At 36.3% G+C, this 15,774-nt stretch overlaps 1 protein-coding gene across 1 annotated transcript; it reads left to right on the top strand.

Annotated features, from left to right (window-relative positions):
- The first annotated feature begins 719 nt into the window (after window positions 1-719).
- Window positions 720-13,356, top strand: SERPINI2 (serpin family I member 2). The gene is made up of 8 exons (XM_089485324.1): window positions 720-981; window positions 4,492-4,722; window positions 7,137-7,331; window positions 8,845-9,037; window positions 9,420-9,517; window positions 10,098-10,184; window positions 11,157-11,243; window positions 13,280-13,356. Exons 1-8 carry the CDS (start codon window positions 720-722, stop codon window positions 13,354-13,356), a joined length of 1,230 nt encoding a protein of 409 aa, XP_089341450.1.
- The last annotated feature ends 2,418 nt before the right edge of the window (window positions 13,357-15,774 follow it).

Here is a 15,774-nt window from a genome sequence, read left to right as displayed (position 1 = left end):
TATTAATCACTCGCCTAATAGATTAAATGTACTATTTCTGTTCTCTCTCTGCTTCTAGTGACACTTTTCTCTTGCTAGGCTGTCTTACAAGTAAGTACTGCATATGTTTTTTATACTTATTTTTTTTATATATATAAATATTATATATATCTATCTCAGGACATATTTTATTTTTTTCATTTTATTCCATCATGTAGTATTTAAATACAATATTTGTTCTGATATATTGCTTTGGAAAAAGCATAACATACACCTGTTTATATGTAAATCAAGCAATTCCTATAAACAGTTAAATTATGTAAGCACCTGTAAAATAAACTAATATTTAACCTGTCATATGCTTAGGATAATATAGCCTCCCCCTTACTTGTTATAGGGTTAAAGCACATCATATTATTATTTTTATTTATTTATGAAGCACCAATCTATCTTATGGCACTGCTTAATGGGAGAATGCCACATACAAGTGCTTTATGGCATTTTATGTTCAGACATATGGGGGTGTTCAAGCCATCTTTTTACGTTTGAAAGCAGTTATAAACAGCAGTATTGAAGTTGTACAATTTCATTTTGATTTCTTCCATAGACAAATACTTGTGAATTCAGCAGCGGGGCTAGGGGACAGTAAAGGAAAATGACATTGTTTTAATGCGTCTAGTTTGAGATATTTGTTTTCCGTTTCAGGACCCAACTGTGTATTACTTGGAGATTGAGTTAAAATGAGAAGACCCTTGATTTTCTTGTTTGTTGTGGCCCTTGCTGGAATTAGAATAACATCCGGCACTTCAAGTCCCGAGGGTGATGTCTTTACAGAGTTTGCTATGAATCTGCACCGGGCCATTCAATTAGTTGACACAGGAGAGAACATTCTTTTTTCCCCACTTGGTGTTTCTTTGATTCTTGGAATGATAAGGTTGGGAGCAAATGGAACAACATTGCATCAAATAAAGCAAGCTTTAAAACTGCAGGGAAATCAAGAAAGTGAGTCTTCCTTTTATTAATCCCTAACCTGTAATTCCTACATGTTGTTTTGTAGATAAGGTAAGGCTAATCAATGCTTCATTCTGCGGAGAGTACATGGGGTCCAGCCTTTCCAAAACTAGTAGTATTAAGGGATGGGGGAATCATTGTGAACATGGCACTCAGGCGAAATGAAAAGCATAGGTCTGTAACCTATTTGTTTTGCAATCATTTTTGGACAGGTTATCAATCATAGATGAATACCTTGAAAAATTGGATTGTGTAAGCCATGGGTACTGATCATTCCCAGCATTTTGTGACTTGTCACAGTGACTTTAATCCCCATGTGCTGCATGTTAGCATTGACTGGCTCACAACAGAATATTCTCTGTAGCACCAAGAGTTGGGTTAGCATGCTGATATTACTGTTACTATTAAAATGCACAGGTAGTTGGGAATTAGGTGTGAAATGGTAACTGGAATTTAGCAACAGACTTCTGAATGACTTGGTCAGTTTGAGATAATATGGTACATAGAGAAGGGCTGGCATGGGAGCTACTCTGATTTTAACTATTTGAGCCATAATGTTTTAATATGTAGAAATGAGTGGCTCTATTTATTACTGTGCTGGACTTTCAAAGGTGCATGTAAAGTATACAGTGCTTTGTCACATGTCTGTTACATATTAACTAATATTATATATGTGTATTAAAATATGAATTGTACATACAAAACAAAGGAGCATCTTGTGTTTTCAAAGACTTGCAAACTAATTATTATAATACTGTTATCTGCAGAGAATTGCAGGATATAAAATAGAACTCTACTAAATGTTTACATCAATTTCATCTCCAATTTACATGGTCAGTAGGATGTATGAATGCTCCTATAGCCCTATTTTGGCGGTTTTATGTGCATTTCAAGGGAAGGCTAGCAGAGAAAGAAAAATATATAGGATACACATATTTGTTGTATATGTTTGCCTTTACGTTATCTAAACAAATGTCATTGCCGAGTCATACCCAACTTCCCTGCATTGCTCTGCATAATACACTATTTGCAACTAAACGACATCATACAGAAAATTCCATTTGGTGATTTCTGAATACGCGAATACAAGTTCATTGAGAGAAAGGGAATGAATGCCCATTTGGATTTTACATGCTATTACCTGTTTAAGAAGAGACCTCTGAAGTCTTGAAAGCTTATCTGATACATATTTTTTTTGTGTTGGCTCAATGACAGGTATCAGCTTGGACTAAATAGTCCGCTTTATTATACCGTTTTCTTATTTGAAATATATGAATTATATTAGTAAAGTAATGTTAGCATACACCCACAAAGATGCAATTTTGTGCTACTACCTTATCAACTGCATTTTATAACTACTTGCTATTCATGCTACAGCCACCCCACCTCATCCTCCTTCACGATGATGATACCTAGAAAGGTTGATTGGCTGGGCCAAATATATTACCTACAGTCTGTATTCTCCTTTCTATATAACATGAAGACCGCAGATCTTTTAGTCCACTGATCAATATGGGAGAGCAATCTTAATAGGTTAACATGCTTTAAAGCAATACCGGATGTAATAATAATAATAAAGAAGAATTTATAGTTTACAGTTAGGGTTCCATTCAGGTGAAAGGAAGTATAAAATATATGTTTCACAAGATCAGGAGGAGATGAGCTCTGTTGGATCAGTCAGCTAAGTTTATATGGCATATAGGAGATAGGTATGAAATGTTGAAGTCATACTGTTTGTGGTATAGGTGCATAGTTATGTGCAAAATAGCACGTTGGTTGTATTTGTTATGGTGAAAGCCTATATATCCAGAAATACACAAACTTCTGGTTCAGTTAAGTCTTAGGAACAGAAGTGAGAAAGTAGGCTGTGCGCAACTCACGCTGAGTATTGACCGACCCTGAGTCGGGCTTACCTGGATGAGCCAACAACAGTGAGAAAGCTAGTGCAATAAGAAGAAGATAAAACTATTTTTAATATGACGATTTGACAACTAAGATCAGCAGGATCACTGCCTGACTTTGAGTTCAACGTTCAAGTAGCTCAGTCAGAAAAAAATAAACTTGATGATAATCAATAATACTGCATAAAAAGGCTGATTGTGTTATGATTGCAAATGTCTTGGCTGAAAACGGCTGAAAAGATGGTGTAATTCAGCATTCTACTGACTTTTCTCTTTTCTGATTGGCTGCTTGTGGGGTTTAGTAAATAGCCCACAGATTTAAATTGGAGAAGAAATTTTGACAAAAAAGACAGGGAAAAGAAAAAATGTTGGTGCGCTAAGCTAGTCTCAGGCTCAAATAATACAAAAGGACAGCATTAACGTTACTTAGTTTGTAATTATAATGCATAATTATTTTTCTTGCACTTAACATGTTTATTTTTTCAATATTATCACTTATGTATATTTTTGTGTGCTGACATTCTGGAATAATTAGATTCATTAATTCTACCGGCCCTTAACCTGACAGTATAGTTCTCTTACCTCGCTGTGTGTCTCTACGTATTTACCACTAAATTATATCACTCATTAGGTTGTTTACTAGACATTCAGAGCTACTGAGCTCACTGAGGGCATTGGTAGGGACACTAGAGTAGCATGGGGACACCAGGGATTCTTAAATATTAGAGAAGATCAATGAACCAGCTACTTTTCTCCAACATAGTGAAAACCAACCAATAACAGGATACAGAGTGTGTAAAGGTTTATGACATCATGCTGTCATTCAGCCCATTGGCCCATTAGCATTGTGAAAATGCTGCATCATGGGAAATAACCTATTACATAATAGCTGCAAGTAACAGGTCTTGATAATTTTTTTGCCCTATATTTTAAAAGAAAAATAAAAGAAATACTTTTTCTATGAATAGGAAAACATTCATACATTTCATTATCAGTCCATAGTATTCTGTATGTTTGGTCGGGAACAAAAATAAACTTCCTCAAGTATGAACACTTCAAAAAACCCCAAAACATATTGCAAAGAAGTACGGTTGAGGCCGAAAGTTTACATATACCAGGGGAAAAGACATTCAAACTCAAGTTTTCACAACTCCAGACACTTCATGTTACCAAACATTTCCTTTGGCAAGCTGATTAAAGCAGCTACTAATGGTACTAGGTAACGTAAAAAACGTTATTATATAAATCACTATATCAGAATTTCAGTGGGTCAAAAAAAGTGCAGGCTGTACTTTAGAAAAAAAAATACAAAAATGTTGAAATAGCTATAAATTAATTTGGAAGAGATTGCCTTATTATTTTTCTCAATTGCAAAAAAAAAGTACTACTGCAGTGTGCTAATGTGCTAAAGAAACAAACAACTTACTTTTATGCTATTAAAACAAAATTAATTTGTAGCAGGTAATTCTTGTTGTAACAACATGCGTTTTAGTACATTGCAAAGTATAACTGGAACACAATCTGTAAAAAAGCAATCTCCATCTTCGTTATGTTTATGCAGGTCATTAAAACTGCTAAAATACAAATCGGTTTTCTCTAGGTGAAGAGTTTCCTGGGCTCCAAAAGCTTTCTGCTGTCATCTCAGAAGAAAATAAAGAATTTACATTTAATCTTGCCAATGCCCTCTACCTTCAAGAAGGATTTCGCGTGAAGGAAAAGTATCTCCATAGCAACAAGAATTTTTTTAAGAGTGCAATAAAGCTGGTGAATTTTCAAGATTCAAAGGCATCTGCCGAAACTATAAGTGGATGGGTAGATATGCAAACAAATGGTAATCTATACTCTCTGCTAAGCTGAGATCATGTTTTGCAAATGACGGCTTGAGTTTGCACATTCTTATTCAATGTCATAGCCCAGTTTAAGTATTTCTCTGCCGGTGGTTTGAGTGCTGCTTAATGTTGTATATCCCTCTGGCCACACAGTTTCACAAAACATGCTAACACTGTCTTATCCATAAGTATGTGTCTTTTTTTAAGAGTTAGTGTTGCGATCAGTGATGAATGCATATTAAAGTACTTTGTAAGTACTTCAATATCCATGCTTTACCTAGAAGGAAGAGAAAAAAAAGCTTACCTTCTGAAGATGATGCCGCTCAGGAGCCCTGGGTTCCTGGCAGTTTTGAAATCAATGGGAATGCTTTTTGCGAATGTGGACAGGGGTGGGAAGATCTCATTAGACTACCTGGAACTCTTGTGCCAGCCAGTTCGGAAGTTGGCTGGTGGTGAGAATCTATGCATGAGTACTACTGAGCAGAGGATATGTGCGATGGAAAATGTATAGATATTTGAATGTCAAAAAACATAAGAAGCATTACATTTGTGCTATCACATGCACTAAAGTTCATATGATGGCTCGGGTGCCCCTTTAAGTTGTCTATATCTATCCTTAGGCTTTTGTCTATTATAAGGTAAGCAATTTATTATCTAAGTGGCAACCAACTGCACTAATACACTAAAGAATGGACTGTAGTGGATGAGTATAAGAGAATATGCCGTGCATACATATTATATAGCAAGATCTCACTTGCACTGTCCTTGCAGACTCTTTTGTCATGGTTTAATATATGTGGCTTTGCTATAAAATGGCACATGTTCTATGAACCACAAGGGACCCCATTACCATTAAAATCCTTTGCCACCAATATATAGTATAATGCTATCACCCCTGTGTGCCAAACAAACTTTAGTAGATCTGCATTTTTTTCCTCTTTCCTCTAAAGGTTTAATCACAGGAAAACAACACAAACTTTTAAGAAGCTTTTCTAGTTTCTATGGTAACAGCTCTAATGATAATGAAGTGTCCCTGGCAAAAATTCCGAATGAGGCAAAGTTCAGTAGAGTAGGTGAAGCATCACCTTTAAATTCCCATTACAAATCTCCTTACAGTGTTTGCCTTATACAATGTTATTATTCCTTCCAATAACGCAAGGCACATCTGTTCGTGTGTATTTTTTTCACATTAGCTTCAAGGAAAGGCTGAAGGAAAAATACCTAGGTAACCAAATGTGTGGAGTCTGCATCACCGGCAAAGCAAACAGAGATTTCAAAATCTTATGTTCAGTTCTCACAATTGTAGCAAATCATTAACACATGGGTATTTTGCCTCTGCAAAAATTAACCATCCTTCCAAACCTTCAAATGTAATCATGAACCTCTAAACTGTGGATAAGAACCGCAGCTGCTTGAAACAGTGTGAAGGCAACACAGCCCTGTAGTTCTTTCCTATAGATACATTTTTCTTTCTAGCGGATAACTGTACTGTATAAAAAAAAGTCTGAAATTTGGAAAAATTCTATTTACTAGGGATGAGAAGCGTAATCAAACCAGTTAATGGAATGTTCCTGCTTACTGGACCATACCATTGTTTGCTAGGGTGATAAAACCACATTTTTCCAAATTTACACTAGAATTAAGCATCTTTTAACTGATAAAGACTACATAAAATGTCTAAAAAACATCTGAAGTGTAATAGGCAAATTAAATAAAAAATATATCAATTGCTCCTTATTTACTTATGAAGACTTTGTCTGGTTAATGTCAACTTTTGCCCAGGCCCCAGATCTGTATTTTACTTTGTGAAAATGAGAAAAAAAAGTTCATATCAGTGTCTCCCAAACCAGTTCTTAAGTAATAACCAGCAGTCCAAGATTCAGACATTAATGGTCTGTGTTCCAATTGGGAGATTTCTAATTAATACAAATAATTGTCCTTGGGTACTGGTTTGAAATCCACTATATGAAATGATGTGTATCTAATGTGAAGCTTGGTCTAGAGTGGATGGCAAAAGCATTAAGATTTTTTGAAGAATAAGAATGAAACAGCTATTATATTTCAAGGACAAAAATTGTTGTGAAATATAATCTACGTGCAGATATTTTTCTGTTGAGTAGCGTATCTGCTGAAAAAAAAAAAAGGGTTTGTTTGTGTTCACTTCTATGATATAATTCAATTTCCTAACTGGATACTCGAAACACCTATTGACAAAAATGTCAGCGGCAGAAATACAAGACAGACACATCCAAACCGTGTAATTCCTTATTGTCACAAAAGCCAAAAAGCTTATAAAAGCTTGTCATGTACAGTTCATAGGGAAACATCAATAAAAAGGTGTTTGTGGGTAAAAAAAGAAAGAATAAAAGACTAGAGCCCTTCTGAATAGAACCGTTTTTACCTTTTCTCTGCACAGGAAAAATCCGAAATCTTTTTTCAAGTGAAGATATTGGTCCTCTTACGAAAATTGTTTTGGTCAATGCAATTTACTTCAAAGGAGAATGGAAACACAAATTTGTCCCAGACGCAACTCGTTTAGAAGAGTTTAAAGTGAAGAGAGGAGTTACGACAAAGATACCAATGATGCGTCTTCGATTGAATACGAAGCTGGGTAATTCTCTCCTACACCAGTGTTGCTAAAGATGGCAATTTGAAAAGCTTTGGCAGGTACTAGGTATATACGCAAGGCTAAGCAAATATATTAGGTCGAACGCTCAGCTGCTGAAATGGACTGTTGAGGTCTTCAGAGTTTATAAGTATAGCTTTGGCAGCGTCTCAAAATAGTCGCCAAAGGAAAAGTGAGGCTGTAGAACTAAGAAGCAATAAATAGTGTTGAATTACCAATAAATATGGATGGATACAGGAGAACTGTATAGGACGAGTGTCAGCCAATTAACCTACAGTGTTTACATATTATACAAAGAGAAGAAATAGATTTGGTGGGACAACTTTTTTTAAGTTGTCCCACCAAATCTATTTCTTCTCTTTCTGTGGGGAGAAATTTACAACCACAATATAACTGAGATTGAAGAATATTGCCTAAACGGTGGTTTGGGGGGGGGGTTGTTTTCTCTGCAGTTGGGTTATATTGCAGTGCAATAGAAAGGTAAGCATTCTATATTATGTGAATTGCATCTGGATACTAAATGTTCCAGATAATCTTAAACTGATTTTTTTTAGTTAAAGTGCCACAGTTGGCTAGGTAAATTGGAATCTAACTGCAAATCTCACAATGATCTTCCTGATGCAACCTCAGCTAAAGTGAATCATCAAACAGCAAATGGATTGAGCACCAGTTTAACGGCCGAATAATGACATTTACTTTTAGTCAAGTGAAACATGGTGCAGATAGATGGCTTTAAATATATGGAGGTTTAAGGCACTGCAGTAAGAGGTGGACAGTCTGGCACTTATAGCTGTTACACCAATTGATTCTGATTTAAGTTCATAGAAAGCGCATGTAGTAAGATGACATCTAAGCATAGAAAGAAGTCCTTTTGTTAAAAGAGTATATGGCGGAAAAGGATAATAAAAGAATCACAAAATATGCACAAGGAAGAGGTAATGATGAGATTCAGTGAAGTGAGATCACCATTAAACAGGGAAAAAAGAATGGAAATAACAGCACAGAAGCCCACAGATATTAGTCCATTTTAGCTACTTCTACATTCTAATCCCACATGGAGCGTCCAAGCGTGTAGCATAAAGACAAGTAGAATAGCTTGACGTGTTTCGCAACTTTGTGGTTGGTCATCGGCTGGGACCTTCCTCCTACATGTCTGTTATTTTCCCATGGAAAGAACACTAGATTATCCCTCCTCATTTTATTTTTTGCTAATGTTCCGTTAATACACTTCCAATTGAGGTAAGCCATGTTTTCTTACATGTGGCATTACATTTATTTATTTAGCTCCAGCAGATTCCGTAGCTTTGTTACAATAGAGGAAAGTGAAAGTAATTAACACAAAGACAATTAAGACAAAGACATACAGCTACCCAATCGACCAGTAACCTCTGGCTTATATGTATGTATCAGCAATCATTTTGCAACAAAAGATTCTAAACATAAAATGTTAGTGCCATATTAATGTCTTTTAATTTCTCTGTACCTTATTTTTTTTCAGGATACTTTTCAGCAAATAATTTAAACTACCAGGTTTTGGAACTGCCATACAAAGGAGATGCGCTTAGTTTATTTCTAGCTCTTCCTTCGCAAAATGTGGAAATAGGAGACTTGGAAAAATTAATGACTACATCTGTTATGAAAGACTGGTTTACTGCCCTTAACACGGAGGAGGTAGAAGTTGCTTTGCCAAGGTGGGTTATACCCTAATTTCATCAATGCAAGAAAATAAAGAAAAACAAATGTATGCTATGTTGCAGTGAACTAAATAATAATGATTATTATTTATTGTTTTATATAGCGCCATCAAATTCTGTAGCGCTGTACAATGGGTAGACAGGACATAACAAGTAGCATGTAATATAACAAATTGACTAACAGAGACAACAGGTGAGGAGGGCCCTGCTCAAACCTAAACATCTTTATACTTATCAGGCATTTATAGGGTTAAAAAAACTACATTGTGATTGTAAGGATGAGATGTACTCTGTCACCAAAGTAGCTCTTAAAACTGTACCGCATTTAAACATAAGACATTGATTATTTATGTGAAGAATTGTTCTTTGTCTTTCCCAGGTTTAAAATAGAACATAAAGTTGATTTAAAAGGATCGCTCCTTAAAATGAATGTAACGGACCTGTTCAATCAAAACTGTGATCTCTCAGGAATAACAGGTATTCTGTGATTTAGAAGGCTTCTGCTTTATGTAATTTAAATCAACAGAACAACACAAAGAGTATCCATGTGTCGCTCGATCATATTTTATATGATGGGCAGTTGGTCCAGGGGTAGGTCCAGAGGCCCCCCAGTGTCCCCCTGCTTAATTACATCAACTACCCATTTACAATCAGCACAGCCTCCATAGACTCCATTAGAAATCATATCCCGGCTCTCCGTGTCTTAATGCCACGGCGCATCTTTTAGTGCAGAGAAGACGCTGATCACGTAGAGGGTGGCTGGGGGAGCTGCCTTAGGTCGGAGCAGAAGATAAATATGTCTCTGATTATTATATAAAGCATAAAGAATGCAGTGTAGGAAGTTGCAGATTTCAGAAAAAAATTGCATATGCAATAAATATTTCAGATTACACAGATTTCTCTAAACAGAATGAATTATTAATACTTACAATGCATAGTGTACCATTTATTTATCGTTGCGCTAATGATCTGGAATTGCATGTTCTCTGCTGTCAGAAGCATTACACACAAATGGAATAAGTGTGTCTGTGTTAATTTATATAATTATTTTCATTAGATGCACCCAACATTTACATTTCCAAGGTGGTTCAGAAGGTTACCATTGAAATTTATGAAGAGGGGAGTGAAGCTGCTGCCTCAACAGGTAAGAAAGGAAAATGTGTAAATTTGTTACATATAAGCGACACAAAGTCTGAACAGTTTTTATGTAGATAGAGTAACAAAAATAACATGTTCAATAAAGAGCAACTATGACATTTTGAAGAATTTTTTTGGCCTTCAAAAAGGTTCTTCCTAAAATCCCACCACCTTATAGTGGTAATCCGTCTTGACGTGATCTGTATTACTATTCCAAAATATTAATTCCTTCCTTACCCCTGGGGAAAGATGCTGTATCATGGATGTTTTCTGAGCTGTGAAGAAGGGAGGTGAGCTACTGAGAGATGACTGAGTCATTATGCCAGACTTTTACATAAATTATAGAGCTCAGTGTGAAGAAGTTCTGAAATTATACTGTCCACACACCGAAAACAGATCTTTCAGACTGGACCTATTCATTATGACATCATCATTATTATCGGAACGGTATTTAAATCCTTGGCAATGAAACCTAAATCTTTTCAATTAGGGACATGCTATTTGTGCTACGTTAGAAGTTTCGATAGAGCAACAACAGATTCCACAGCTCTATCACAATAGCGGGAGCTGGAAATTAACAATGACATACAAAATGTGACAATATATAAAACTGACAGTAACATTAACCCATCGTAAGACATTCTGGAAGAGAAGTAGAAGACGGTCCTGCTTTTGTACGCTTACAGTCCAAGGTAACTATGAACTTCGACCATTCAAAAGTATTGCTTCAAAAAAAAAAAAGACATCATCTATAGATACTATAGAAACCAATCTCATAGGTAGAACCACTTTCATTGTACAATATTCCACAATAACCTATGTACCTAGATATCTAGATGTTTTTTTTAACTCTAGTGGAAGATGTCACAAACGTACACCTTTCATAGCTAATCGAAGTTCCTTCTCTCTTTCTGTAGACGCAGAAGAGAAAACATAGATATGAAAAAATAATTATTTTACACTTCTTTTATCTTTATAGGAATGCAGGCTGCTGCGATGAGTATGACCAATCATAGCTTTGTTGCTGATCACCCTTTCTTGTTTTTCATTAAACACAACCAGTCAGGTGTGTATATAAAAAAATATGTTGATCCCATGCTGAAATAAGATAGATAGATAGATAGATAGATAGATAGATCTATATATCTATATTCCAAAGTGCATCTTGAATCCATTTACAAGAAAAAAAAGAAGATAATAAGGATTTTTGCTAGGGTTCAGGTGAGTTTATTCATTTTTTAGTGGGTATCATAAGTCTGCATTCAGCCCCTGTCTGGGGCTTTTGTCAACCTCAGCAAAAATCCTTTGTGTACACTTTTACTTTCTTATATATATATATATATATATATAAATACACACGTTGGAAGAGCATAATATCGTTTCATACATAAGTTGTATGCTCTTTTGACATCTGTCTTCGTTCCTGACAACTGCAGCAAGAACACTCACCCCTTGGCTGACAGCACATGGCACTTGTCACTCAAAACCGAAAATCAGGTTTCATTAAAGTCCAAGGCACGCTCCCTTTGCAAAAAAACTCAGTGTCATACTATAACCGTTATAGTTTTATTAAAACACTTGCATAGATATAATGGAATACAACATTTCCATTTTATATTATATGTGGATACCTAATTGAATATAGTAGGTAGCTCTCATGCAGCTGTGAATTTCTGCTGATATGGCAACTTTGTGGTGCATGCATTTCTTTCATGCTATCAGTAATAACTGAACATGTTAAGGCAGACAATTAAAAAGCAAAAGGTTTTTCTGCAGTTGCATTTATTTGCTCTATGAAACAGGACAGTTAAATGTCTCTTTATAATTCAACAGAATGTTTTGTTCAAGCCTGTCTCTGAAGTCAAAATCCTGATAACGTGCACAGATCCTCCTGCGTTAGACACAAAAGTGTCACTGTCCTTGGACTAAATCCGAATGATGGACAGTTCAGCTGCAGTCCTGCTGGCTTTTCGGCAATTAAATGTTCTGAGACAATATACTTACAGCAGAAGGCAGCTTCAGCACAATTTTGAACCAATTATCAAAGATATTAAGCAAAAGGAAATATATATAGTTTAAAAAAAAATCTAATATGCTATGTACGTACTATTTATATAATGGGCTTTATTCACTAAATTCGGAGTTTGAGAAACGGTGGCTGTTTCAGCTCCACAGCTTTACTGTAAGTCTCCAGGTGGATAAAGAACAATCCTCTGAATAACGAACGAAGGGCCAACTTGCGATAGAAACATGACAGATTTGGCAATGTATTTCTGTGCCAACCGGCAGAAGGAAATTCAATGCACTTGACACTTCACATCAGCCACTGATGGAATTATCACTTCTGGTATAATGAAACGAGAACAATGTTTCTCTAATGATTACTACTATAAGCACGTCCATGAAAAAGTAGGTTCCACAATTTGGTTCAAGAATAGTGCCGTACGAAACGTACGGTCTAAGTACTGGTGGCTTTTATTTTCCTAGGACTTGGCTTTAATGTTTTGTAGGGGCCATTTCACTACAGAGTTATCTTCAGATATATATTTCCCGAAGCCACTGCTTACCCATGTATTTCACAATTGACACTGTTTATGTTCTTTGACGATGTCTCCTGCCGTTTTCATTGCCAAAATAGATTACATGAACTGATTTATTGCCCATGAGAACTTATGGCTATCATAACCATGCACGGCATCTTAAAGCATTCTAAAATACACAGTAAAAGTCAAGGAATCCGAAACCCTACAAAAGAAGAAGAGGTGAACAGGTTTACGTCCTGGAGAAAGCAGAGCTGCGTGACCTCTCTGATATACAAAATTCGTTTAAGATCTATATCTTTTGCTGAGAATACTGTAGGCATCGCACAACCGTAAATAATACAACACAATCTGAAACAACAAACGGCCGTGAAAAATGTAAAGAATATATTTCTAGTTATTTATTTTGCTGGCAATAGAAAAAAACAAAAAAACAGCCCAAACGTAAAATGGTATTTTTGTAATTGTTATCTATAATGTAAAACAAGGTGTTTATTTATTCTACTATGTTATGACCAAGTTCTTATATAGGTGCATGATAATGTACTTTTTTCCCCTATAGGATCCATTCTATTTATGGGGAAAGTGACAAATCCTGATGTGGGAGATGCGAGAGGACGTGATGTGGAATCATTATAAACTAAATGAAAGGAATACACACTGATAAGGCTCTGCCCTGATGAATAAGTCCATATATCGCCAATTCCAGCATACAGTATAATTTGGAAGATGTACATAGAAATATACATATTTCACATCTGTTTACGGAAGAACTTGCCCTGCAATTAACAGCTTTATCTAATTTAATAAAGTGAGTTGTCTCTACACTAAGCCTTTGATATATCCTCACTTCCATTGTGTTCTCTGGAATAACCTTCTTCATCGTGTCACAAACAGCTCCAATCCGATACAATACGCAGTCCACAATAATAAAGTCTGGGTAAAAAGTTTATATATATATATATATATTTGACTCAAGTCTCTTTTTATGTCTTTTTGAAAATTGGAGGAAAAGCCTATCAAAAGGGGGCTCCAACCATGTTTTTGTTGTTGTGTTGCTAGGACCAGATTCCAAAATAAAAAGCATTGTTTCTTTAAGTATTCCGGCTTTGGGATATAATATTTTGAGACAGGTGTATATTAGCTATTTCTGTTCATTCCAACTCTAAAATTTTAGCCCAATCTCAAAGACAAACATGTTGTCTCCTTATCATACCGCTTTGTGGTAAACAGTAGAATTACTCAGTCTTAATCACTTATCCTGATATTCTGACTAATGAAGGTATATGCAATACTCAGTTTGAGCAGGGAAAGTCACCCACATATCACAGGACTGACAACAAGACCAGCCTCAAGTTTAGCAGATAAAGGATGGTTATTGGAACAAAAAAAAAACCAAACATGTTTTCTTCAGTGATAATATCCATTACTGTATAACGCAGGGATTTGCCTTTTAACCCTTTCCTTACCCAGGCTTTTAAGGGCCATCAGTAACATTTTTTGCCATTTTTATAAAATGCGGGTTTAATCTCGATTCTCCTTTTCAGAGTTGGATGTTCCCCCATTATACAGTGCAGCCTTTCTTCAGAATAAATGGGGCTTTCATTTGATATCACAGAAATAAGCAAGACATAATAATTGTGACTGCTAGTATAAAAAAAATAATAGTAGGTGCCACTGATAAACAAGGACCCCATTTATGTTTACATACATACCCTGATTACATACATACCCCATACACTCATTTTTGTATTATCTAAAAATGGCCACATCCATCCCTTACACAGCACTATATATAGGGCAGTATTTTGAATACTTCTGGCTTAAGGGTTTTGGGGGTAATGAATGGGGATATAATTTCTACACGTAGTCCTGGGGCAATGGGATCTAAGGGCTTTTTACCTTTTTTGCACTATTAATAGAGATCTCAGCACTTTTAATATATCCCACTTACGTTCTCTGATCTCAATAAGGGTAACTCAAAATTAAGTTGGGGTGCATATTTAGAAACCCCACAATTTATTTTAATATGGCTTCCTGCGCTGTGACACCATATCTCCAAAGGTAATTACTTACAATGTATCGAGCTCTGTGGCCTGTAACCGTTTATTATTAGTTGTTTTATTTAGCACCATCGTATTCCATAGCGCTGTAGAAAGGGTAGACAGGGCATAACATATAGTATATAACATAATAATTAGACTCACAGGAACAGCAGGTAAGGAAGTGTTTTACACAAGAGGTGAAGATAATTAACGCACAACATTTTAATTAAAAAAATACGCTATTAAGATGCACATTATCGTGGCATTCAGGCCTGCAGAACACCGAGTGACATAGGGGGTTTGGAACGGGCACTCGGTAAATATGCGAATAGCGTGAGTGCAGCGGCCCACCTCACCCCTCCAGCTTTAACTCAAAGGCAAAAGCAGAGGCGCCCGCTGTCTCTCCCGTGTTACAGCACACAATTCACTATCGGGCGTAAGAAAATTACGTATATGGGCGTGGTTCTTAACATCTCGTTTTACGCATCCGTCTTCAACGGAGCTAGTGGGCGTGGAGTCCAGAGTGGGCGGTTCTATAGCGCTTGACTGTTGCTAAGAGCTGTCGCCTAGCAACAAGTAAGCCAAACTTGCCCTTTTACGCAGTTTTTCCTCGCTTGCCTTACGGTACTGACCAGTCCGCAGGACGGGGTAAGTGGCAGTGATGGTGGGGCAACTACGGGTGTGTGAGTGCGAATACTGCAACGGGGACATCGATTCTGAACCCTTTGTGTGTCAGAGGGATGTGCGCACACAACGTCCCTCAAACGGTTAATGTTAATCATGACATATATATATATATATATATATATATATGCCCTCTTGCTCTTGTATGGTTTTGGCACTTTAGCTACATCTCTGTTAGTAGATAAAGTTGTAATTTCTTTTGATTTACCGACCACCGTGTATTGAGTTATTTCCTTGTATTTGCTGATTAGCTGATAACCTAATTCTGATGTCGGTGGGGCAGTAATACATAGAATCCAAGGAGTTCCATGTCTGGGGACTGTAATTA

Source organism: Sceloporus occidentalis, unplaced genomic scaffold (assembly GCF_023333645.1).
Source record: "Sceloporus occidentalis isolate IW3139 unplaced genomic scaffold, rSceOcc1.0.p SCAF_25, whole genome shotgun sequence".
Lineage (NCBI taxonomy): Eukaryota > Metazoa > Chordata > Lepidosauria > Squamata > Phrynosomatidae > Sceloporus > Sceloporus occidentalis.
This window is presented reverse-complemented; position numbering and strand designations above follow the sequence as displayed.

Excerpts from the sequence above, each read along its gene's own strand:
- SERPINI2 (XM_089485324.1), top strand. The coding sequence starts at position 720 with ATGAGAAGACCCTTGATTTTCTTGTTTGTTGTGGCCCTTGCTGGAATT. Across the intron at positions 7,332-8,844 it reads TCGATTGAATACGAAGCTGG|GATACTTTTCAGCAAATAAT; the intron begins GTAATTCTCTCC and ends ATTTTTTTTCAG. Across the intron at positions 9,038-9,419 it reads GTAGAAGTTGCTTTGCCAAG|GTTTAAAATAGAACATAAAG; the intron begins GTGGGTTATACC and ends TGTCTTTCCCAG.